Source organism: Venturia canescens, chromosome 4, assembly GCF_019457755.1.
Source record: "Venturia canescens isolate UGA chromosome 4, ASM1945775v1, whole genome shotgun sequence".
Lineage (NCBI taxonomy): Eukaryota > Metazoa > Arthropoda > Insecta > Hymenoptera > Ichneumonidae > Venturia > Venturia canescens.
In genome coordinates this window covers 24,952,752-24,976,306 of record NC_057424.1, presented here as the reverse complement: position 1 = coordinate 24,976,306, position 23,555 = coordinate 24,952,752, and the positions used below count along the sequence as shown (strand labels likewise).

The 23,555-nt window shown below is 37.6% G+C and overlaps 1 protein-coding gene and 1 long non-coding RNA gene across 23 annotated transcripts in view; one reads left to right on the top strand and one right to left on the bottom strand.

Annotated features, from left to right (window-relative positions):
* Positions 1-2,294: 2,294 nt before the first annotated feature.
* Positions 2,295-23,555, top strand: part of LOC122409465 (serine/threonine-protein phosphatase 2B catalytic subunit 2-like) — an 83,853-nt gene continuing 62,592 nt past the window's right edge. For 4 of the 22 annotated variants that reach the window (XM_043417068.1, XM_043417066.1, XM_043417069.1 and 1 more), the window contains exons 1-2: positions 2,303-2,584; positions 3,623-4,640. In XM_043417068.1, coding sequence (XP_043273003.1) covers positions 4,589-4,640 — 52 coding nt within the window. In that variant the 5' untranslated portion in view covers positions 2,303-2,584; positions 3,623-4,588. Of the gene's footprint in view, positions 2,585-3,312; positions 3,457-3,622; positions 4,641-23,555 lie in introns of those variants that run through there. The other 18 variants (XM_043417072.1, XM_043417071.1, XM_043417070.1 and 15 more) reach the window with 16 other exon arrangements.
* On the bottom strand, positions 13,670-15,342 carry LOC122409475 (uncharacterized). The gene is made up of 2 exons (XR_006260707.1): positions 14,592-15,342; positions 13,670-14,275 (listed from the first exon to the last, which is right to left on the bottom strand). It is a non-coding gene; the product is annotated as an uncharacterized lncRNA (long non-coding RNA).

The following is a 23,555-nucleotide window of genomic DNA, read 5'->3' as shown; positions in this document are numbered from 1 at the left end:
TTATTTTTTTTTTTTTCACGTGACGAATGGTAAATTTGGTTTACGAGCAGGATACGAGAATATATATATATATATATATATACTATTTGGAGCTAACATAATGCTCTTAAATCTTTTAAAACATTCTCTCATTCTCCCGCCTTCTTTTGTATGATAAGCAGGTTGAGTATATTTGCAAATGAGAAATAATTTATGCCATTTTATATTACATTTTATATTACTAGCCTTGCTCGTATATTAGTAACTTATTGAGACACGTTCCTAAACTAATTCTTCAATATCTGGCAAAAATTCAGAGAAATCCTATTTCGTATATAAATAAGGAAGCGTCAAATGATGTGTTTCAATTTGAAGGACATTTTAATATACGCAATAAGTATAGTCGATAAGTATAGAGAACTTGACGAAATCGTCTTTCCTCCAGAAATAAATTCATTGTATTTTATATTTAGTAACTTGAAATAGTATATCATACAGTCATTATTTTTCATCTATACATAACCTTTGTAAAAAATATTATGCCAAGACAGTTTTTTTTATGAATTAACGCCGTACGGTTGTTAAAATAGCCATTTCTAGAGTGGTGTTGATTAGTCTCCCTCCCCCAAATATATCTTATATCCCTGATTTACAATTGTTATAAATTTGTCATTTAATTATGATTTTTTATTTTTCCTGTGACGCCCTTCTCCTTTTCCTCATCTTTAGAGAAGACTTAAGAATCATTTCAAAAAGAGACAAACAAAGTCATATGTAAAAAGTAAGATATCATTTTTTCGTATCAGCAGCCGAAAATGTGAATCAGCAACGAGAACTTGATTCTAAAACCGGAATAATTATATGATGGACAGTGAATGATTTTGCTTTTTTTTTAAGATTTTTTCAAGATTGATTTCATCATCAGGTTTTTATCTTCTGATCATTGTTCGTCGACATCCGGATATTACGCTTTAGTATTTAGTTGTTGCATTCACTTCGACCATTGCGAAGGTCATATGCTGTTCCGATCGGATGCCTTTCATTTGTAGCTATAGCTTTGAAACGAGAAAATTCAAAGATTATTAATAAATAATTTGATATATACCATATAGAAACCGGCGGCCACGGCGATTGAGCTTTAAATTTAATATTCCACTTATGTTTTTCTTCCCCTTTTAAAGCTCATCGAAAGGAGCTTGCCGAAATTTTTATCTCAACAAATTCAACTATACCAGAACTTTTTGAATTTTTTTTTCATATTCGATCGGCTGCTGGTAGAAAAACCATGCGGCCGATCGAAAGGATAAAGGGGGGGGGGGGGGAGGGAGGGAGGGGGCAAAGGCTTCGTAATTTTTTCAAATAGCATTTCTCGATTTTTTTCGTTATTTTACTCAATTTCTCAGTTTTTTTTCAAATGAAATTCTACTGCGTATTTTACCGGCGCGCAATGTTAATTTGCAAGTTTGGGTTTGTTTCACGATTTTATTCGAATATTTTTAAAAAGTTTACACGCACGAACGCTCTATTTATATATAGTTGCGAATACGCGACCCAGCGGTACAATTAAAAATAAGATACTATGTCAAGCCTCTCTCTTTCTTTCTCTTATTTTTAATAGATCCGTTGGAGTTGTCGCCAAGCGACGGCTCTACGTTCGAATGATTATAAAAACGAAAATTTTGTGTTTTATAGATGATGAGTTAAAGGCGATTCCCGGCGGGTATGATGAACGGTCACGAGGTCAACATATATATATAGCATCGTCCGGTAAACGAGGGTCAATCGCGCATATCCCAATATGCGCATATGTTTTTTTGTAAAAAAATTCTGTCTCTATCAAGAAAACGCATATTAAAACTACCGCTAATACTCATTTTAACACATTACGTATGATGATTTCGTAGTTTTCTAGAGCGAAATTCAATCGTCGCAATAATATATTATGCATGGCGGCGAACGATGATCTATGAAGCTCGTGGTTGGTAAAAAAGTAGATTAGCAGGTCGTTTTCATGCACGCGGGGACGCGTTAATTGTTCTGTGATTCGAAGAAAATACCGAAATATCTATAAATTAAATATTTCAAAAAGGATATTCACCGAAAAACATAATAATAGATGTGAGCACGTGAGTTGAAATGAAACGGAGCGCGACCTTCTTGGCCAACCCGTATGCCGCACGCTCGTCCGGTGGCGCCTCCTATCGGTCGGATCGTATAGCTTCGATATGGGGCGAACGGGCGATTGGGAGGAGAAGAGAAGAGAACTGGTATAACAACGAAGCACTGTGAGCACACTCACACACAGTGAATCTTACACGAATGAGAGAAGCAGCACATATAACCGGCTCGTAGCGCTATGACCTCGAATAATCGTTGCGCGTTTTAGGTTGCGCACGTCCTCGGTTTGTCGTAAAGTTTAACAGTCGTCAGTGTTCGTGTGCCGCGGTGAGCACTGGACGGACATCTTGTAGTAGAATTTAGCGGGGTGGTTAAAGACCGTGGGGTTCCCCGTTCGCGGTCGTGTGTCGTCGTCGTCGTCGTCGTCGTCGCCATCGTCATCGCGTCGTCGTCGTCGCCGTCGTCGTCACCTGGATCCGTGTATAACGTGTGTTTCTATTCCTCCGTCTCTCGCGTTGAACAATTTCCCTTTTGCCCCCCCCCCCCCCCCCCCGCCCCTCTCACGCTCTTGGTCGCCTCTGTATCTCCCTCTCGCTCGTTCTCTCTCTCTCTCTCTCTCTTTTTTTTTGTCGCTTGGTCTGTCTGATCAAGGCGTATAATTTTTGTCGCGTGTCCTTCAGGGTTACACCGATGTTTTACTTCTAGGATATATGCCCGGGTTCATCGTTATTCTATCGGTGTTGAGTTTTGTGTTTTTTATTCTTCGGTTCGTACCACCATTAACACTAAAAAAAAAATAGAGCGAAAAGTCCCTAGCAGAACGAAAGCTCGTCTTAGGGTGGGGATATTCAATGCGATAATCCTCTTGCCTTATTGACCGAAAAAACAGAAATACATTTTCCAAAAGTATATTCTATCATTATTTTTTAAATTGATATTTTTAATACAATCTTTACTCACGATTTGAAAAATTGCCGCGAAGAAAAACGTGTGGTTGTGTGGCGTATATGTTCGAATGCCTGTATTCGTGCATATATAAATCCAGATAAACATCTTTTCGTATTATGAATAAATATCAGACCAAAACACAAGAGGGTTGAATGTTAATTATACTTCATGTTGCGACTATATTGACGTATTATTGTCATTAGAAAAAGGATCGGGGGGGGGGGGGGGGGGGAGTAGTCAAGTTGAAACATCAGTTTCTTCGTATAGTCGTGAAACGAGAAGTAAAGGTCAGAGGAGGAGATTCGTTTTTACAGTGTGTCGCATGGTAGAAGACAATAATAAGTTTTCGAGCAAGCAATAATATCGAGTGGACGAAGAGAAGAGAGAGATAGAGAAAGTGAGAGAGTCAAGGTAAACGGAATAAATATACGTAATGCATGTGAAAACCACTATCAAATAAAAAAGAAAACGAAACGAGTGCAATGCGAGAGGCTTTCAAATAATAATTCAAAAAGCTTGAAACTACTGCGGACTACTAATATAAAATGGAGATTTAAGTTTCCTTATGTGTCACCAGGGGCGATTGTAACGTCTGTTTCCCTGCAATCACCGGGTTAGAGTGTGGAATAATACGAGCTGTTGGAAAAAAACGATTTAAAGTGTAGTATTATAGAAACTTGAATATAAATAATATAAATAGTAGGAGAGAAAATACGAAAAACTGAGAACGAAATGTGGATGAAAATTTAATTTTTTTGCACGAGTGCTGTGGCTCAGTGTTGTCGCGTTTTAAAAAGAAAAACGGTACCAAAACGTGCCCAATATCAATACGTTCATTCGAAATAAAGAGAAATTTCTCCCTCTCGTCAAAACCCCCGCAAAGCGTTTCGGCCCTGTTCGTTGAAACTCCCGCCCACCCTTTTTTCCCCGCCCCTGTGCTTCTCGTTCGTCTTCTCTATCTTTGTTGCTCTCACTCTCTCTTTTCTACTACACCAAAACGTCAAGTATAGATTAAGAATATATGAAAGCGTTCGCAGCAAGAGTGTGCAGTGCGGCAACGATCGAATTTGGGGTATAAGACCCGAATAATAAAAGGGAGAAAATAAAGAAGTGTGTGTGCGTGTGCATGCGTGCGCGCGCTTGTGTGTGTGTGTGTGTGTGTGAGAGAGAGAGACAGAGAGAGAGAGAGAGAGAGAGTAAAAAAGCGAATAGAGGAGAATAACCGGAAGTATTAACAGCTCCAGTTTGCGGATCACAGTGGAAAGAGGTGGGGTAAATATAAAGTGATATAAAAGTATAAGTGCTATGGTATTTATTCGTGTCGTGTAATTCGTAGTGAATTCGTGTTTGCGCGTGTGAACAAAACCGAAACGAAGAAATAAAAAAAAGAAAGAGTGCGTGGCAGAGCGTGCATAAAGTGCGCGCGGCCGGTGTCAACCGCCGACGTTCCTACTCCCCCCCTCCCTACTCCCGCGCAATCCCTCGCCCTGACCCGTCAAGAAACCTTTCCTAACCTGTACGAGCGAGGCCGAACAGCATCAGCATGACCTCAAATAACTCCCAGAAACTCTCCACTACGGACCGAGTTATTAAAAGTAAGAATTATTATGCATTCACGATATATAAAACGCATCGTTTATCCTTTTCCCGTTATTGGTTTTACTTCCTTCTCAGCATGCGTGCAGATTATATTAGAGGGGGTTATTAAAAACAATCGAACTTGTTTTTTATTAAGTCTCAGATGAAACAAGTGATTTTGATAAAATGAGAGCTTTCTAGAAATCTTTACGTATAAAACAAACATATATTTCGGTATCCCAACGAAAATAGTGTTGGCACTCGATGAACAGTGGTTTCCCTCAATACACGAGCTGAAAGCAAAAAAAGGTCAGAAGTCCCAGCCGTTGTCTGTACGCGTTATTTTCTCATCTTGACGGTAACATCATGATATCTAAAGCTGATTTATTTAATGCGGCGGCGGCTCGAAATAATATAATTTTTTCAATATATTCTCTGAAAATAAAAAAAAAAAAATAAAAAATAAAACATCGTCTCGTTTGCGCGATTTTAAAAAATTTTCGCAAATCCGCATCCGCTTACATTTTGGCATAATTATTGTTTCACGAAGGATCAACATAGTCGATTGCAACTTTGATTGCAAAATAGATAGATATTAGGTCATCATATTCGTTCACACTCTAAACCTAACATATAGGTGACATTTTTTTATACCTTATCTTATTAATATTCAACGGAGACGGCACTACGAGCGTCTTGGACAATGAAATAGTGTATAAGCCAAAAACACAAATTTCGGTATTTGCAGAACTATGATTTTTTTTCCATACCAACCTATGACATTTATTTTTTTCTTCAAGTGCGAAAACAATATTAAAAAAAATGTAGTTCTGGCCGAGCCGAGAATACAGAGGTGTATTTACCCAACAAAGATAGATAAGGTACCTCGAGGATTCATAAAATCGAATATATGTAATATAATAATTGTTTGGGAGATGTAAAAAGTTTGGGTCACGACACACACGCGCGCACGCTCGCGTGCGCACACACATTTTTGTCAGCCGTAAACTATTGAATTTGCGAAACTTCTTTTATTGTGGCTCAAACATACTACAAAAATATTTTTAAAAAGAGGGGGGAGGGGGGGGGTCACAGCCATGCGTATTTTCGCGTGAGTAGACTCCTCGGAGGAAAATTTACAACGGACTCAACGTGTTGACCCAGTGTGGATGCTTATAAACTGTTAGAATTTGTTCTAGGTAATTTATACCCAATTGTATAGGACATGAAATTGAGGTATGGCCGTTTCCTTTGTTGTTGGAAATAAGTCTTTTTAAAAATGAACTATGATGGAATTGAAATGAAAGAAAAAAAAACATTTCCACGATTGCTTTCGTATCAGTTTCCGGAGAGAGGGGAGAACCAATTTTTTTACTCTCTAGTACGATTTTGAAACACCCCCTTGCATGTATCAATCCCATTGAGTGTTATTATGTGTATATGAAAAATACACCGCGGAAGGAGCATTCGTACAACATCCTATATGAGGAGGGGTTATCACGAGTGTGTACCCCCATGGCAAGTCGAAAATTGTTTAAGGTCGCGCTTCGCGAGAACTTTCGGAAATATTGCAATTTATTTGAGACTTGAATATTTTTTTCATGTCTGGGCATTTGTTTTGTTCGTTATGGAATTCAATAAAAGAAATTAGATTAGAAAGAGCAATCAATGATTCATACGCGTATATAATTGAATGAAAATTATAGAACAAGTGTTTTTTACTCAAACTCATAATTTCTCAAATTTCTCATCCAATTCATTCGATATTGTTTATGCATCGTGATTTTGACACAAAAGTTAGTTGATGAACAGAATTTTCAGCGATTCGTAGTAGTGTATACTACTACAACGAGGCTGCGTATCGAGAATTTCAATTAAACGAGCAACGCATAATTTTTTGTTAAAATTTCCTCGTTTTCGTATTGATTTATTCAAGTGTTATTCTTTACCAAAATTTTCAACATTTTTCCTGGTTTTAACATTGTTCTCGAGCCTAAGCCAACAAACCCAAACATGCAAATGTGTGTTGCAACTAGAATCATCTTTGTATACGTTTGCATCAATTACTATGGTTTTTCCATGTCTTTTGGTCCTTCGGAGTGTCATACGTACGAGTTGCAATATGTTTATTTGCGATTCGTTTCGTGTTCACGACGCTGTGAAGTTTGCAACGTTGGAGTCCAACGAAATGAAGGAAAAAAAAATAGCAATTCACCAATTTTTATTTCACGACTCATTGGTGAAGGTTGAAAAAAAAACGAATTGCAAATTCGGCAGGGAAGAAATTGGAGAATTACTGCTCGAATTATTGGAAGGTTTTTTAAAATCATTTCATTGAACTCGAGCGTTGCACACTTCAGCGTCATTCGTGTTCATCAAGAATATAAATATCACTATCAAAGACAGTTCATCATTGGTGGAGAGGTCACAGTCGATGATTTTGAAAAAGCATAAAAAAAAAAGTTTAATGTACATTAAACCGAACGAGTTTGTTTGGAGGAATAAGCATTTCCATGAATTCATGGAAGGTCAAACGGGCGAAAAGAAATTGCAAATGTATAAAACGTTGGCGCCTAATACTCATCAGATATCAGATATACTTATGGTATTGTATGGAGCAAGGAAAAAAGCGGACGACGCTGAGTTGTACCCCCGCTGCTAAAGCTTTGAGGCTCTCCCGCGTCAAAACAATGCCAGCGTCAAGCCGGGATTGATTTTCTCCGTGGGGTCGCGACGCCATTGCTATCGACCTGCAGCTACCTCGTTGGTAGTGGTGGTGCTGCCGCTGCCGCTGCTGCTGCCACTGCCGCTGCCGCTGTTGATTCTTCTCGTGCTTCTTCCTGTATCTTCTTTTTTCGTATGTTTTTTTTTCTTCAGATCTCGTTTATTTTATTTGAAACAACTCTCAATCGATTCCTCCATATATATTTGTGGGAGTTTTTTTTTCAATAACACGCGGTCAATTTGTTTTGTGAAATTGCTGACGTGAAATATATTGATATATATGATATACCTTACTTTCTAAAAATTTCGCTCTTTTTTCTTTTCAACAATCTCAAATATTATATGCGGGAGATCAATTTTTTCTTCAATATCTTTGAATAGAACGAAATGATAATTAAAAAAAATAATATGAGATTTTTGTTTAATCTCACATTTGTTGGTTTGAAATTTTTAAATCGTTTCTGCGTAAGCGCTTCCAGGTTCTCCTGCGGAGATCCTTCCGTGATCTTGCCTACTACAGCCCCCTTCTTTCTTTTCTAATTCATGAAACCCTTCAGGTGCAAGTTGAATTAGCACGGGCCAAAACCCGTGCGGCGGGTGTTCGGAGGTTGTAAAAAATATAAGTGCAGGTTACATTCGCCGCGCACCTCGAGGGTTTCGCGCCTCATTCAATCGCGTAGAAACGCGTAGTATAAACGATTTGGTATTGTTGGCAACTTCACAGCGTTAAGTATTGGTCCGTCGAATGAAAAAAGAACAGAATTCTGTAATGAGTTATTAAAAATTTTCGGTTATTTCAACGAAAAGTCTCGGTATTTATAAACCGTGCGGGACAAAAATTTTCTCTCTCATAACCATATGAATCACGACTGTCCGCTGTGACCGACGAACGGATTTTTTCAAGTACCTTTACCGGCTGTCTTTCGATCCCAGTTCTCTGCCTCCCCCCAAGGTCATGAGGGGGTCAAGTATATATCACAAAATTTCGAACGCTTGCCGTTTTACATGTTGCCATGGACTTAAAAATGCCGATTCATTGTCAGCCCGTCGTCGCTGACGTTAACTCAACTTTTTGAATTTTGTTAATTTTTTTTTTTTTTTTACCAACGACCTCCGTATGACTCGTATGACGCACCTAACTCGAAATTGAAGTTTCTTCTTTGTGAAATCATTTAAAAATGGAGGAAAAACAAGATATATACTTATAAATTTTGTTGTCGCGTGGCATGATCGGCTCCGTTGTCCGAGGTACCTGGCTCTGAAAGCTCTCAGATGCTGGTCAGCAAGCCGAGGTTGTAACTATGTGTACTATACGCATGAGAGGAAAAAAATGAATCGTGAGAATGAATTATGCAACAATCGGAACGTTGTTTGGCGAAAAAAAAATACTTTGAATTACTCAACGCGCTCTCGGTTTCTTCATGCTTTTCGCCTCCGCATGCTTTGACTCAATAACATGTAAAACCGTTTTCAACGCTGTGAGTAGAAATAGCACATGCTTGTATCACACACGATGAATACGGTTGCGTATACCGATCCTATTGGAACAATGGTATAGTGTGGCGCGCGCGGCGGACTCTGATTCAGTGGTTGTTTAGCTGCAGCAAGAGAGTTCCTCTCGATTTTGCTACTACTATCCAAGGATATCCAAGATAATTGGTTTCTGTGAGCTCATTATATACTTTTATTCTGGTATCAAAACCATTCGACACTCGATCGTCTTAAACTTCATCTCGTCGCGTCCAATGAGCATTCTCAAAAACAAAGAGTTGTCCCACGTCCTCCCACAACATAACGAATATTCGATATCGCGCGTTCGCACGATATCATCAGCAGCATCAGCATATTATCTCTCTTACAAATTTATATAAGGCAATTGTACTCAAATGCCTTGTGTATGCGAGCAGCAGGAGGCACATTTAGCCGTTCTTTCGAGCGCGGTTTCCATATAATATACTTATTGTTTCGGAAAATTATATTATCAAGACCGCTATGAGATTCAATCAAGTCGTCATATTTAGAAAAAAAATAATAATATTTTGCGGGAGGAACGAGAGAAAAATTTTCGTTCGAATGGGTGGAGCAGGGGTACACCCCTTATATACATAGGTATGTGCATTTCTATGCGTAAATATATGTGAGGGAAGATTAGCCGATGGCGGATGCCAATGGCTCACGGCCGGCTGGAGTGTAATAATAGACACAAACAAACTCATTTGGCTGGTTGGCCAACTACATTTGGCTGGCTCGACCATCGTCCACTGTTCCACACGGTCCTCCTTCTCGAGCATCGAGACTCACTGTGTGTGTGTGTGTGTGTGTGTGTGTGTGTGTGTGTGTGTGTGTGTGTTTTTCCCTATTTTCCGTTTCCTTTTCATTACTCACGCCCCACACATTTACCAAAACACGTCTTCTTTTTCATTGCGAGACGGGATCAATTGTATTTCTATGAAAAATTATCGCAATATTTTTATTGCAATAATTTAATGATGAAATAATGTTGAAATCGGATTGATATTTATTATATTATTATATAATATAGGTAAATACTATATATGTGTAATGGAATTATTATTTCAAAAAATATTTTCATCCGTATGCAACCCCGTGGATAAAGACTAAAATTCACGACGACAGATGTCCCAAACGTAGTGGCGGTTACACATAGATAAAATTACTTTAATTGGAGAAATTTGTAAACACCTTGATCTTAAGGAGTTTCGGTACAGGCGATACAATGTTGCCATGCTAAACCATGCTAAAAACATAAAAAATTTCAAAAAGTTCAGAATTTTATAAAATTTGGTGAACATATTCTTTAGTGCCAAATTTAACAATACAATTTTTTAAAGATTTTTCTTCTACACAGCTATCGAGTAATTGATCACTAAAGTTCACGTGTATAAGTATAGCGTTACCACATATATAGGTATACATTCCGAGCATAAGAAATCTGCTTTAATGCGTAATTACTCGATAACTAAGAAGAAGAAAATTTTGAAAAAATTTGTGTTTTCGCATTTGATGTTGAAGAACATTATCACCAAATTTGATCAATTTCTTAATATTTAGACTTCTGTACCGAAACTCCTTAATTAAAGGGCTATATCAACCTTCTATTCTCTTTTGTCTCATTTCTACCAAAACTGTAGGTACGCTTTTATGAAAAAAAAATGGTCGCAAAATGCATGGTACCACTGTATAGAAATATAGCGCGGCGGCGGAGGAGACGCGATGTGTCATTAGGGCCTCGCTCGATTCATATTTAAATAAAACTCGTATAAACGATTTTCCGTCTAAAAACTCAATCTAGAAAACATGGGTCGTGTCAATTTTGTTGTTGCACCTGCATGACGCGCTCCTCAATTGTCCCACTTATTACTACACCGAAAGACTCTGTTATATGGATAATGCTACAAAGCTTAAAGATATTGTCCTCTTTGCAAATGTCTATTGTACCACAGGTTCCAGCTTTAAAAGAAAGAGATTTCAATTTTGGGCTGTGCTCTGGGCAGAGAATACATATTAGGGTGTGTCAAAAAAAATCGATATTTTTTTTCGGGCTCCACAAGCATTTTTCTTCTTATTATGCCAAACGATGAAGTTAGTCGAAAGGACAGCTCAAAATAAAATTATTTCGGCCGGCCCACCGCATACTTCAATTTTCCATAAGAATAGCACGTGAAAAAAAAACTTCGGTGAACATTGTTCCATATCATCTGTAAAAAAAATTGCACAGATATTCTACTTACGTATTTTTATAGAAAAGAGAACCAAACGTTCAACGGGCAATGTTGGAGTTCAACGAAATGAACAAATAAAAGATACTATTCAACGGAGATTGATTAAACTTTTTTGACAATCAAAATAATTTTTCTTTTTGTCAAATGTTTTTCTTTTTATTGAATAATTTGGAGAATTGAAATAGGTCTCGCTTCAAACAAAATAGTGAGTCTCTATGCTTTTTAAAATAAACTATTTTTGCTCCCAACAAGAAAATCAAAATGGCGTAAAGGAAAAGGGCCTATGCCAAGAATCTTCAGATCCCACGGAATCGCAGGGTCCCCTCCCTCTTTAGCATAGGAATGGCAGGATCAAAATTGAGAATCTGCAGACCTACGGAATCACAGGGTCCCCTCCCTTTCAATAATGAATGGAAAAGGTGCTCACACTAGAAATCTGCAACCAGTACGGAATCGCACCAGCCCCTCCCTTCTTCGTGTGAGTGGAAAGGAATTTCACCCTCGAATCTAAAGACTGTACGGAATCGCATAATCCCCTCCCTCTCGGCATGAAATTTGGAGTATTTTTGGTCGGGTTTGTGTTGGAGCTTGTTTCCAAAGTCACTACCTCTGTATATGAAGCGAGAGCTGATTTAGAAATGAGCTGCCGTGGCTGCTCCGCAAGGCCTTTTATACTCGTTCAGATAAAGAAATAATAATGATAATTCAGTCTAAAAATAACTTGAACTTTGATTCATTGAGAAAAATAATCTCCAACCAGAATTTTGCTCGCTAAATTCATTGATTGGTCGGCCGATTTCTATTCCCACGTGGTTGGACAAGCTTGAGGTTGATTTCCCTCGCTTTTGAGAAATTAATTATCCTTGAGTAAAAATAAATGTTTTTATCAACCAAAAATCATATTTTACTTTTTCAAAATTAAATAAATCAAATTTTCTTGTTCTACTGGTTAAATTAATAAATTACGATCAATTCGGATCAATATTTCTCCTAGAACCAAACGCTTGTTCGTGACTGGCTATTTCCGTTGAATTCAGCACGCAATAGGACTTTTCTGGACAAATTTTCTCTGGACACTCTCAATTGCGTTTTACACTGGATTTTCAACTTGTTTTATTTAATTAAATCTTGCCTCGTATAAAAATGAAATTAATTGTGTCATTAAAACATAAAATGAGAGTTATTACGAGAGAAAAGTGTTTTTCTTAATAAGGCAATGGCCTTTACGCTGAGCCACGGAGAGTCGCCTCGAGCGGCTGTCCGTGTTAATTTTGTTGATATGAGATAATATATATATATGATGTTTGGCAAGTTGTAGGACAACTGTTATCTGGAAAGAAAAACAATAACTTGTTGCAATAAAACACGACGAAAAATCAATGAAATAAAGGAAAACCGATGCGGTGGGGAAAAAAAAAACAAATTCTTGATGAGTACGATTAGAATATTTTCAATTTTATCAAACAAACAAACTATAAAAGATATCTTTCTTTTTCGCCCGTGTAACGTAATAGCTACAATAATACGAAGACGATCTTCTAGATTCGGATTTATTAGAATTATATTATTAGGAATTCATTATATCCTCATATCCACGTAATATTTAAAAAATAAGTGGGTCCACGAACATTCGAATTGGAAATGTAGAGTTACGAATCTCACTATATTCTCACGACATCTGAACATTTCATATTTTTATACTCCATTCCTCGATGTAGGGCGTAGAAGAGGTGCGGTGATAACGTTGCGCGTCTCAATATTACAAAACAAAATAAGTATCTCATTCCTACTGTCAAGAAGAAGAAGGGTGGCTTTTCTCAGAGCTATTTTTACCTCGATATTCAGCTGTGAATTGACTATGAGGGACGAGTAATAGCGGCGTCGAAAATAATTCTTGGCTATGCATCACCAGAGTCAAGTTTAAAATCTGAGAACACTTGGGTTTTTGTAAGAAAATTAACTTGAAAAATTGAACGTATCTTTGAAAAATATAATGGCATTTTTTAAAAAGGGCTTCTTGGATTTCATAAATGTATTTCCAAAACTGCTGTGAAAAATTATCTATCCACTGGGACTACTCGCTTTCCGATCCTCGATCCTAATTTTGACGGAGCTCCAAATAAGCATCATCGTCGTTATATCGTCAATGATTACGCGAAATAACAATTCCTGATGTGATGTTGCATATTTATATACTACTACACACACGCACGTTTATGCTAATGTATACTAAAAGACGCACGTACGCGCGCGCGCAGGCACCATGTTTAGGCCGCCGCGGCGACGTCGCAGGTTGCAGGTCGCACAGTACTTGAGAGCGAGGGGCGGTCGTTGCTCGCCGCCGCGTCAGGCTCTTCTCGTGACTCGCTTCAGAGACCCCAAAGGACATGAAACAACACGAACACATATACGGGCGATACCGCAAACGCCCAGCTAGTTTTCTGCAGTCAACATTTTTGTGCTTCTCAAGTGTTGATTGCGTTTGAAAAAAAAATTTAAATTCATTAAATTTCAAGTAGATTAATTTGAAAAAAAGTCATGTGAATAAAGCACGCATTAGATTGAGAGTGCTGGAAAAATTATCATGAGAAATGAATTTATTGTTAAACATAACGCAGGGCGTCGCGATATAACAAAAATATCAAATATGTTCCTCCTTCCCCTCACCCCCCAACCACCCACGATTCTATTTTTTATAGGAATTATTAATAAATTGATGAGTTATGAAATATCCTCATTGCTGAATACCACGTTTTTTTTCATCATCTAACCAAACATCTCGCGAATGAGAACCAGTTGTTGCGTTATAACGCTCCGACACGCTCCGACTCCTTTGCAGCTTCACCAACTGCGTTGACCTTCCCCGCATAGATGTTGCATAAAAGATTTATGCGGAACGAGGCTCAAAGTGGTTGCCCGAGGTTCAGAGCACAACTTTTTTTTTACTTTATAAATTTCTACAAAAAAGGTCAGCGCTATATAGTTGGAAGTAATAATAGATTGATCGTAATTCAAATCTATCAACTATTGTTAGTCATAACTATTATATACGGTAACGGTATATATACGCATTTGTTTAAAGTCGGAGACGAATTTCCATCTTGCTTATTCTCCTTCTTCTTAACTGGCGTCACTGCGAGAAAGCTATGAGTTCACGTTGAGATTTAACTCTAAAATCTCCCACACTACAAATAGAAAGGGACCCGGTTATAAAGTTACGAGAAAGAGGTCTGTGCTTTGTCGTTGATGATGCTGAAGTTTCCAACGTTGGAGTCCAACGAAATGATCTTAAAAATTGTTCAATAATTCCATCAATTTTCCAATTTATTTCCTGCCGAATTTATACTTCGTAGTTTTTCAATCTACACAATTATGATTCGTGAAATAAAAAACTGATGGATGTATCATTTTGTTTTCATTCATTTCGTTGAACTCCAACGTTGGAAACTTCAGTGTCGTTTGTCGTTGTCAATTCTTATTGTCGACGTTTTAGAAAAATACTTTGTGTAGGCTGTGTATGTCTTTCCATCTAGTCTCCCTTTCTTCATGATCGTTGTTCGTGGTGGTGGTGGTGGTATTCAATGATGGACTTGATCACAAAAAAGCGTCCATAGATAAGGATCGCAAATAAGCAAGTGGTATGCAGCAAGGTATGCAGCGGTTCACTATCTCCGCTCTCTTGCAGAGGCAGCTTCTCTTTACCTCTTCGGCTCTAGAGCGTTATACTTATTTTTTATTTTACTTAATCGTTATCATTCGAGTTCGAGAGAATGAATTTGCGGCGTTTCGAAAAAAAACGTTTTCGAATGAAAATCATATGAAAAAAGAATTACGCCCGAAGTAACCGGAGAGACTCATCGTTCCACCGTATTCCCACAGTGTATCGCTCCTCACGGTTATAAGCTAGGCAAGTACTTTGGATGAATCGATATTTTTTTTTTTTTTTATAGGTTTTTTCCTTTAAAAAATCTGTTCTTATCAAAGTTTGTGGGCTGGATTAATATTTTCAAGTTTTTATTATTTTCCAAAGTGTTCAACGGTGAGTTTTCCGGGTCTCTCGATGTCATTGGAATTGGTTTGAAGTTTTGAAAATGTACATTAGATTAATAAAATTATATTAGCAATTTTTTTTATTCATTAAAACACGCGATATTATTCGGTTTCATTTACTGGAAATTCACTAATTGGCCCGCTTCGAGTTAAATCAATTCATTTTCGTAGGCTTTCCTTTACATGTGACTCTCATCCAGTCTGGGAGCTTGACTAAAAAGCGCCAGCAGAATTCTCAATGGTTTCACCTATTTTGCTATTCTCCACAGCAGGGACCCACGAAAATCGATGTACTCGCGGCTGCGTCGTCGTTTTCATAAGCCTGGGTGGGAGGTGGGAGTAAAAGAGACGTAAGGGGTAAAACGGTCATCAGAGAAGATTCATTTATTTCAGCTTATTCTTTGATACCGCGCTTCATTCAACCTCTACAGTATGTATACATATTAGGATAATGCAAATAAAATTGATATTTTTTCGTTTCTTTTTTTTCGATTAAATTTGCGCGAGGGCTGCGATCAAAAAAGTATTTTTTTCCAAAATTTGAGCTTAAAAAAAATGTTTACCCGAAAATTATAGGACAAAAATTTTAAGGGCGTTGGCATTTGTTGAAAAGAGCGTTCTTACAAACTTTGGAACGTCTAAAAAAATCAAACGGCTTGCAAATAAGTTTTCATATAGCTCATTATGAATTTAGTTAATCATTTTAGCTAAGGAATAATAAAAAATAACGTATTGAAAAAAAAAAAAATTCAAATTTCTATTGGTACGTAATCTATACGTCATTCATGCGCGGAATGATAGAATAATTCCAAGTTGTTCGCATTACATATTCTAAAAACGAACCTATATTTCAAATTATTCAAACTATCATCTTTTGAAGGGGGGGGGGGGGGGGCTGCAACATGGTTTTTCTTGTTAGCAGTGGGTTGTTTCGTGAGAACGTATATAAGGCCCCTCCTTTTGTCAGAGTTTTCATCGAACGAGTCGGAAAAAATTTTGGAAAAAAATTCTGAAAAATAGTAGAGAAACGTAAGAAAATAAATTATCGCACAAGCGTAATCTTCTTTTGTCTCATAAATCGTTTTTTTCAATCGAGTTATAAAAAAAGTCAATGTTTTTTTGGCTTCTCAATTAAGGTGATAAATCAGTCGGTATATGCAGATCGAAATATCGAAAGCTGATTTCTGCCGCACCGTTCAACCGATTGTGTTGAAATTTGAACTGAAATTTTTGGAGAGTTTTTTTAGATCATTTCGTTGGACTCCAACGTTGCAAACTTCAGCCTCATCTGTGAATACAGTATTGTGCCACAATGGGCTGATATGGGGGTTTTTGAAATTTTGCTTTTTTTTTGCATTTCGTATTACCATCTGAGTAATTGTAGAATAACTCAGTAAATATCCATCGAATCGCAATTTGGCGAATGCCAGCCCAATGGCAATAAAAAAACACACATTTTGAGCTTCATTGCATCCAAATCAATCATGAGATGAAGGAGAAAGAAGCTTTTAAAAATTTATTGAAAAAAATTATCGACATTGATTTATCGAAATGTGCGCGATCGTCAGTTTCTGAAAAGACAAACGAAGGAACATAAGAGAAAGTGACGTTTAGTATACGTCATGGATTTGACAGAAAATCTTCTTGTGCAGTGTAGTTCTGTGGATAAAGTGTAGTGCTGAAGAATACAAGACAAAGTATACAGAGGAACGTGCTCGATATCGAAAGGTACATCGGTGGGGACACGTCGAAACCCTGGAGTCGCTGCGAGTGTGTGGATATTGAAATTTCTGAAAAGATAGAGCGAAAGGGAGTAAAAATAACTGGAGCAAAAAATAGCGAACGAAGATGCGAAATTTTCAATAATTTGGTAAATTATCGTTTTTTTTTCAATTTGACTGTTTATCTATGTCTACCGCTTTTTCAAGCCAGAACCCAGAGGTCTTCACTTCTGGAGAGTTCAATTCTCATTGAAAAACGCATCGATGAAAATCGTTGGAAATTGCGGAACGAAAATCGTTCCTTCATATAAACAATATAAATTGTTTATTCTAATTTACCGCTTTTTTAAGCGAGCAGCAGTTTTTACTGCTCATCCATCGGATTCTTCGTTGAAACCTCATGGAAGCATCGCGCCGCGACACCTGTCGGTAGTCTGCGCAGTTGCTCGTTTCGAGTTCTGCAATACCGAGAGGGGAAGGGAGGGTGCGGCAACGTATGTTATCGTGTGATCCATCACCTCAAAAACTAGCGCAAGGAGCGATAGAAGTAAAAAGTCGCTCTAGTATAGGAGAAAAAAAATCTCTATCACTCTGTTCAAACCGGTTTGATGCTTTGAAAAATTATATATCGGTGAGTTAACCGCATAAGGTCTCGTTCAAAAAATTCGAGGGTGGCAAACCTTTGAATTTCTAAATATGTAGATGTTTGGACGCACGTGCGCGCGCGCTAACATCACTCAAGTGTCTCACGTATCTCGACTCTATTTTCGAGAATGCTATCAAATTACCAATGAAAATTCATGCGAGCGAGGTGGATTTCCTTATTCTTCTCCTTCTGTCATTCCGAACTTAAGATTTTCTTCTCAAAGATGATGACGATGAGCGTTTATTTGCCTTAGAAAATTGTTAGGCAATATAAGTAGTATCCAGCACAGTTACAATTTTTCTGTATTGGAACATTGCGCAATACAATTTGTAATAAAACTAAATTAATTAAATTCTAGAGAGTAATTTTTCTGTGAGCCACGGAGCTCGATTTTTTCGTAATTTACGCTGATATCGAGGAGCATGAAAATCAAGTGCACTGAGCATTGCATTATTCAGATTTGCAAGAAGAGAGTCAACCTCCGCTTGGGAGTGAATTGAGGGAGAATCACGAAGAGTATTTGCTTGAATGTTGTTCTCCACTGTTAATTGATAATCAGCTGGAACAAATTTATCAAATCAAATAAAAAATTTATCAAAAATTCATAAACGACTGTTTATGAAGCGCTCGGTTCGCAGATGAGAATCAAAAGTGTAATCAAGCTCAATAAGTTCGTGACCAGCAATAAACGGAGATTGAGATTTCTTGTAACGAGTGAGCTTATCTTTACTGTCAATGATAAAGACATCGAGCCATGAATCAGAAGAGGATGTATGATGAGTAGCTGGAGAATCGACAATAAATAGAGATAGTGAGTTTGTTAATTGCCTGAGAAAAGAGGCTTCAAAGTTATCACTTAAAAGATTGCAATTAAGATCACCCGTTATAATTATGTTATTATAGGCAAATGAATGGCGTTAACAAAAGATGAGAAAAGAAGACCTTTCAGACGCCTGTAAATGACTGAGAATAGTACAGTATGTTGATCGCAGTCAAGTCTTAGCATTATAAATTCTGGCGCGTTGATAATATATTCGGATAAATCAAGTACTGATGCTTTCAAGGACTCATGAATATAGACCACAACACCCCCACCCTTGACGCAACGACGATCGTGGCATACAAGAGCGTAATTTGACAGGTAAATGAGGGAATTTGGAACATTAGTATTTAGCCAGGTTTTAGAAATTGCGATAATATGATAAAAATTGCACAATAAATGCGCTAAGAACAATTCAAAGTGACCTAGTAGAAAATTCGCATTGAAATGAGCTACTTTGAGGGACCTTTTAGGTCGATGGTGTGAAGGAGAGCGCAACTTATTATTAGAGGGAGAATTACTTGTAGTAAGAGATGTATGAAGTCACGCAATACTCTCAAGGTCGCTGAGGGAGTTAATTTTGTGACTGATCTCTCCATCAGCCTTACGTGCATAAACCGTGTCATTGCGAAGCCATAGATACTTAATGCCTAGGTCCTTGGCTTTTGCACGAGTTTCAAAAAATAATTTGTGTGTGCCCGGTGAAAGCATTTCATTTATATTGACATGCAGATTGGATGTATCTTGTGAGCAGTCGTCAAAAAGCTCAGATCGAAGCAACGATTTCTTCGCACAGAGGGAGAGTTCGAAATGATATTATAATTAGGACTCGAGTAACAGTGCTGGGGATAAACCAATATTCACAAATTATATGGGGACAGTTCTGATTTCTACCAAAGTTCATATTACCACTATAGCAACATAAATTTTTTGCTCTTTATGAATTTCTAGTCAATTGAAAAACAAACTGGAGAGAAATATCGATTATGTGCATTACATGTTTCGATATTGAATTTGGTAATTCAAGTTGAGTTCCGAATTGTCCCGGACGACTTGCGAATGTTTGTTTGTCAAGCTAACTATTTATATATCTTTTTTTGGCACAGAAACTCGGAGAATCACTTCGTCATAGTCGGGGAAACCATTATCACCTAACTCATGCTTTAGCTTTTTCATGCTATTGAAAGAAGAAATCCGAGATTACCCGTCGTTCAATTCAATTCGTTACTCATCTGGTCATTGTTCAGTCGTCTAAATATTCATCTTTTTTATTATTGGAGCTTTTTCAATAATTTATTAAATAATTCCTCGCATGTATGAAATACCACGACGATGCTGAAGTTTGCAACGTTCGAGTCTAACGAAATGAATGAAAAAACAAATTTATAATTGATCATTTTTTTAAATTTATTTCATAAATCATTGATGTGGGTTGAAAAATTACGAATTTCAAATTCAGCAAGCAACAAAATTGGAGATTTACTAGAATTATTCGAGAGTTTTTTTTTAGATCATTTCGTTGGACCGAACGATTTATCAAAACTAAAAACTTGGATATCAATATTATTATTTTGTTAATCTTTTTGAGCAATAACTTTTTTCTTTTTCTTTTGATCTCGATACTTGAAACATGCTTCATAACAAGGGACAGAATTTTCAGAGGGAACGAAATGATCGTATCGCGATGCTCACTCGGAGGGGTTTTTTTAAAATGAAATCTCTAAAATAGTTCCTGCGCGTAACGAGTTACAAATTGTATTGAATATTAGCAATTTCGACATTTTCTTTTCGAACGTTTCACGTTCGTGCATAACTCGACTTGTACTTTTACAATTTGATGATTATTAATTCAGTATGGCTATTCGTATATTGCAAGCAATTTTAATCCCTTCTTCTTTGCGGGGTGTTAATTAATTTTTTTTGCCGTTTTCATCACAATCGCTAAAGTTATCATTGGCTAGCTTTCAAAATAAGACGGCTAAAAATTCAAAATGAATACTACAGATAGCTTTATTGGACTTTGAACGATGCTACTTCGTGAATCGAGTAATTGATTCTTTTTTTTTTATTATTACCAATCTTTTTTTTCTCTCAACCATTTCAACAGCACTTTGTAGAAAAAAAAGTCAATATACCTACTCGTTTATTCGAGAACGCGATCCAATTATTTCGCTCGATCAGATGCAAATTTCCTTTATCCCTTGAAACTCGTCAATTTTGCGTTTCAACTTCATACCGAGATTTGCTTCTTTTCATCTCTTTTAATAGACGTTAAGGACAGATTTTTCAGCATCTTGATATAGAGAGTTTCACCGAGCCCCCTCTCTCTCTTTTTCTCTTCCTTCTTTCCCGCGCGCGCACGCTCTCTCTCTCTCTCTCTCTCGCTTAAAGTATAATCTAATCTCGCTTAAAGTATCGCTCTATATTATATAAACGTGCTAAACGAAATGGTTCAATTCTAGCGATGGCTATTTATAGGCAGTATCGGGATAAGCTTGCGTCCGACATGAGACTGGCTAAAAATGAGTATTATTTCCGTAGACTTACACATTCTTCAAACCCCTCTACTCTCTGAAAAGAGCTTTCCACCCTGGGGCTGGTTCGTTCGTCTCCCACCACCCCATTTTCCTATTTCTCTTCGAATCAGCTCAACTCATTTTTTGCTAACATCTCTAAAGCCTCTCCACCCTGTGATTTGACTTTGCTCCTAAATCGCCTTACTGCCCTACCTCCTCCTCCCTTCGAATTTCGCTTCTCTCCAATCTCAGCTGCTGATATCAATCTTCTGCTCCCCCCCCCCCCCTCTCACACCTCTCCCACAGAAGGTCCGGATGGAATTTCCCTTTTCTTTCTACACAAGATTGTTCCGAAATACTCTTCACTCCTCGCTACTGTATTACATAACTCCTTGGCCTCCTCCTATTTCCCTTCCTCCTGGAAGCGTGCTTTCATTCATCCAGTCCTCAAAACGAATCCCCTTCTTTCTGAATCTGATTGTCGTCCGATAGCCAACTTGTCCGAACTATCCAAGCTCCTTGAAAAGATTGCTTCGTCTCAAATTAACGCATTTCTCCACTCTCACTCTATTCTTGATAACCGTCAATCTGGGTATCGTAAGGGGTTTTTTACTCAAACTGCTCTTCTTCGCATCTGTTCGGATGTTCGCAGAGCAGTTGACACCAGACGACTCACGCTCCTAGTCTTATTTGATTTTTCTAAAGCTTTTGATACCGTCCCTCACATTAATCTGCTTATTAAACTACGAACTCTTGGCTTTTCTGTGGATGCTCTTCTCTGGTTTTTCTCTTATCTAACTGGAAGATCCGAGGCAGTGAGAAATGAAAACATCAATTGTTTTTCGTTTATTCACACCTCTTCCGGCGTCCCACAAGGAATCTGTTCTCGGCCCCCTCTTATTCTCTCTTTTCATAAATGACATCTCAAATGAGCTACACTACTGCCAGCACATGATCTATGCTGATGACACACAGATCTACCTTTCTTGTTTTCCATCCGAGCGTGCTCTCGGAATTGAGAGAGTTTTTATGGATGTCAAATCCATCGCCAATTTTGCCAATCGAAATGGTCTCAAGCTCAATCTTTCCAAGAGCAAAATTCTCATCCTAGGAAGCAACGCCTATATTAGTCAGCTTGATCTGAATTCTCTGCCTTCTATTGAGATCATTGGTGCTCAGCTTCCCTACGTCACTGAGGCCAAGAATCTAGATGTTACTGTGTCGGCAAATTTGTCCTGGCATGGCCATATTCGTGAAATTTCTCGCAAAGTCAACTTTGCTCTCTATAAGCTGAGCTACCACGAACGGGCCTTACTCCTTCCTGTAAAAATTATCACTGTCAAAACTCTCATATTTCCAATTATTGATTACTGTTCCCTTGTCTATAATGATCTTACTTCAGAACTAAATAACAAACTTGAAAAGCTCATCAATGCGGCAATCAGATTCATCTTTGATCTCCGTCGTGATGAAAATATAACTCCCTATCGTAGGCGCTTGGGCTGGCTATCGGTTCGTTCGAGAAGGCTTTAATTTCTCGCTAGCTTTACCTACAGTATCCTTCGTGGCAATGCCCCCCAATACCTTTGTGAGCTTTTCTCTCGTCCCCTCCCCTCCTCCAGACCGTCAAGAAATCGAATCCGTGAAACCTTCGTTGTCCCTCCTCATCGTACTTCTACCTATCGAAATTCTTTCCCCCTCGCTTCCATTTATTTTTGGCACTCGCTTCCCGTACGCATCACTTCAGCTCCTTCTCTCTCCTCCTTCAACTTTTTATCTACCTTTTTGAACTAGACGGGACTCCCTGAAACACTTCTGCTCAATCCAGAAACTTGAAACTTTAACTTAAAACTTTAATTATTTCTACTCTATGGAGCTAATTTTATGAAATTTCCTTATCCTCTTGTAACTCTGTTCTCTGATTTATTCATTTCTGTTGGCTGACGAATTTGTTCTTCATTCTCATGATTTTGCTGACTTTCTCCGATACTGCTTTTCCCCCTATTGGGGATGATAAACCCATGTTTTATCATCGTATTTTTCTTTAGTTATAGCCCTTACTGCGTTCTCATATTGTACACTAGGCTTAAGCTATTATTACCACTTTTATTTACTATTGTACTTATCATCAGTATCATTGTATTATTATTATTTTCTCTGCTATCTTAAGTATTTCAATTTGTATGTCTAATTTTTTTTTTTTCGTATACTACCTACATTATTATTATTTTATTATTATATTATTTTAAATTATTATTATTTATTTTATTTGATTTTATTTTATTTTACTCTCATTGTTGCTTTGGATGTTTATTTATACTATCACTGTATTATCCGATCCACTACTGTTAATCTCTTTGGCTCCATGCGTTATTATTTTTGTTACATGTGACTATATTCTTTATCTTCATTCTTATTATCATGCACTTTATCTTCAGCATTTAACTTCAGTATCTCTTCTCTACCCTGGTTACTCTGTTCCGGCTTTCTTGTAAATTTTTCTACTGTCTTTATATATCACTCATGCTTGGCCCAATGGAATGTTTTCCGTGGCCTAATAATAAACTCAATCAATCAATCAATCAATCTCTCTCTCTCTCTCTTTTTCTCTCTTCATAGGTAATTAAATCGATGATAGAGAATCCTGAAGCAAACTTTTCCCCGTGCTGCAATGGATAAGTAGAAAAATTGAAAATATCAATGAAATGAGAT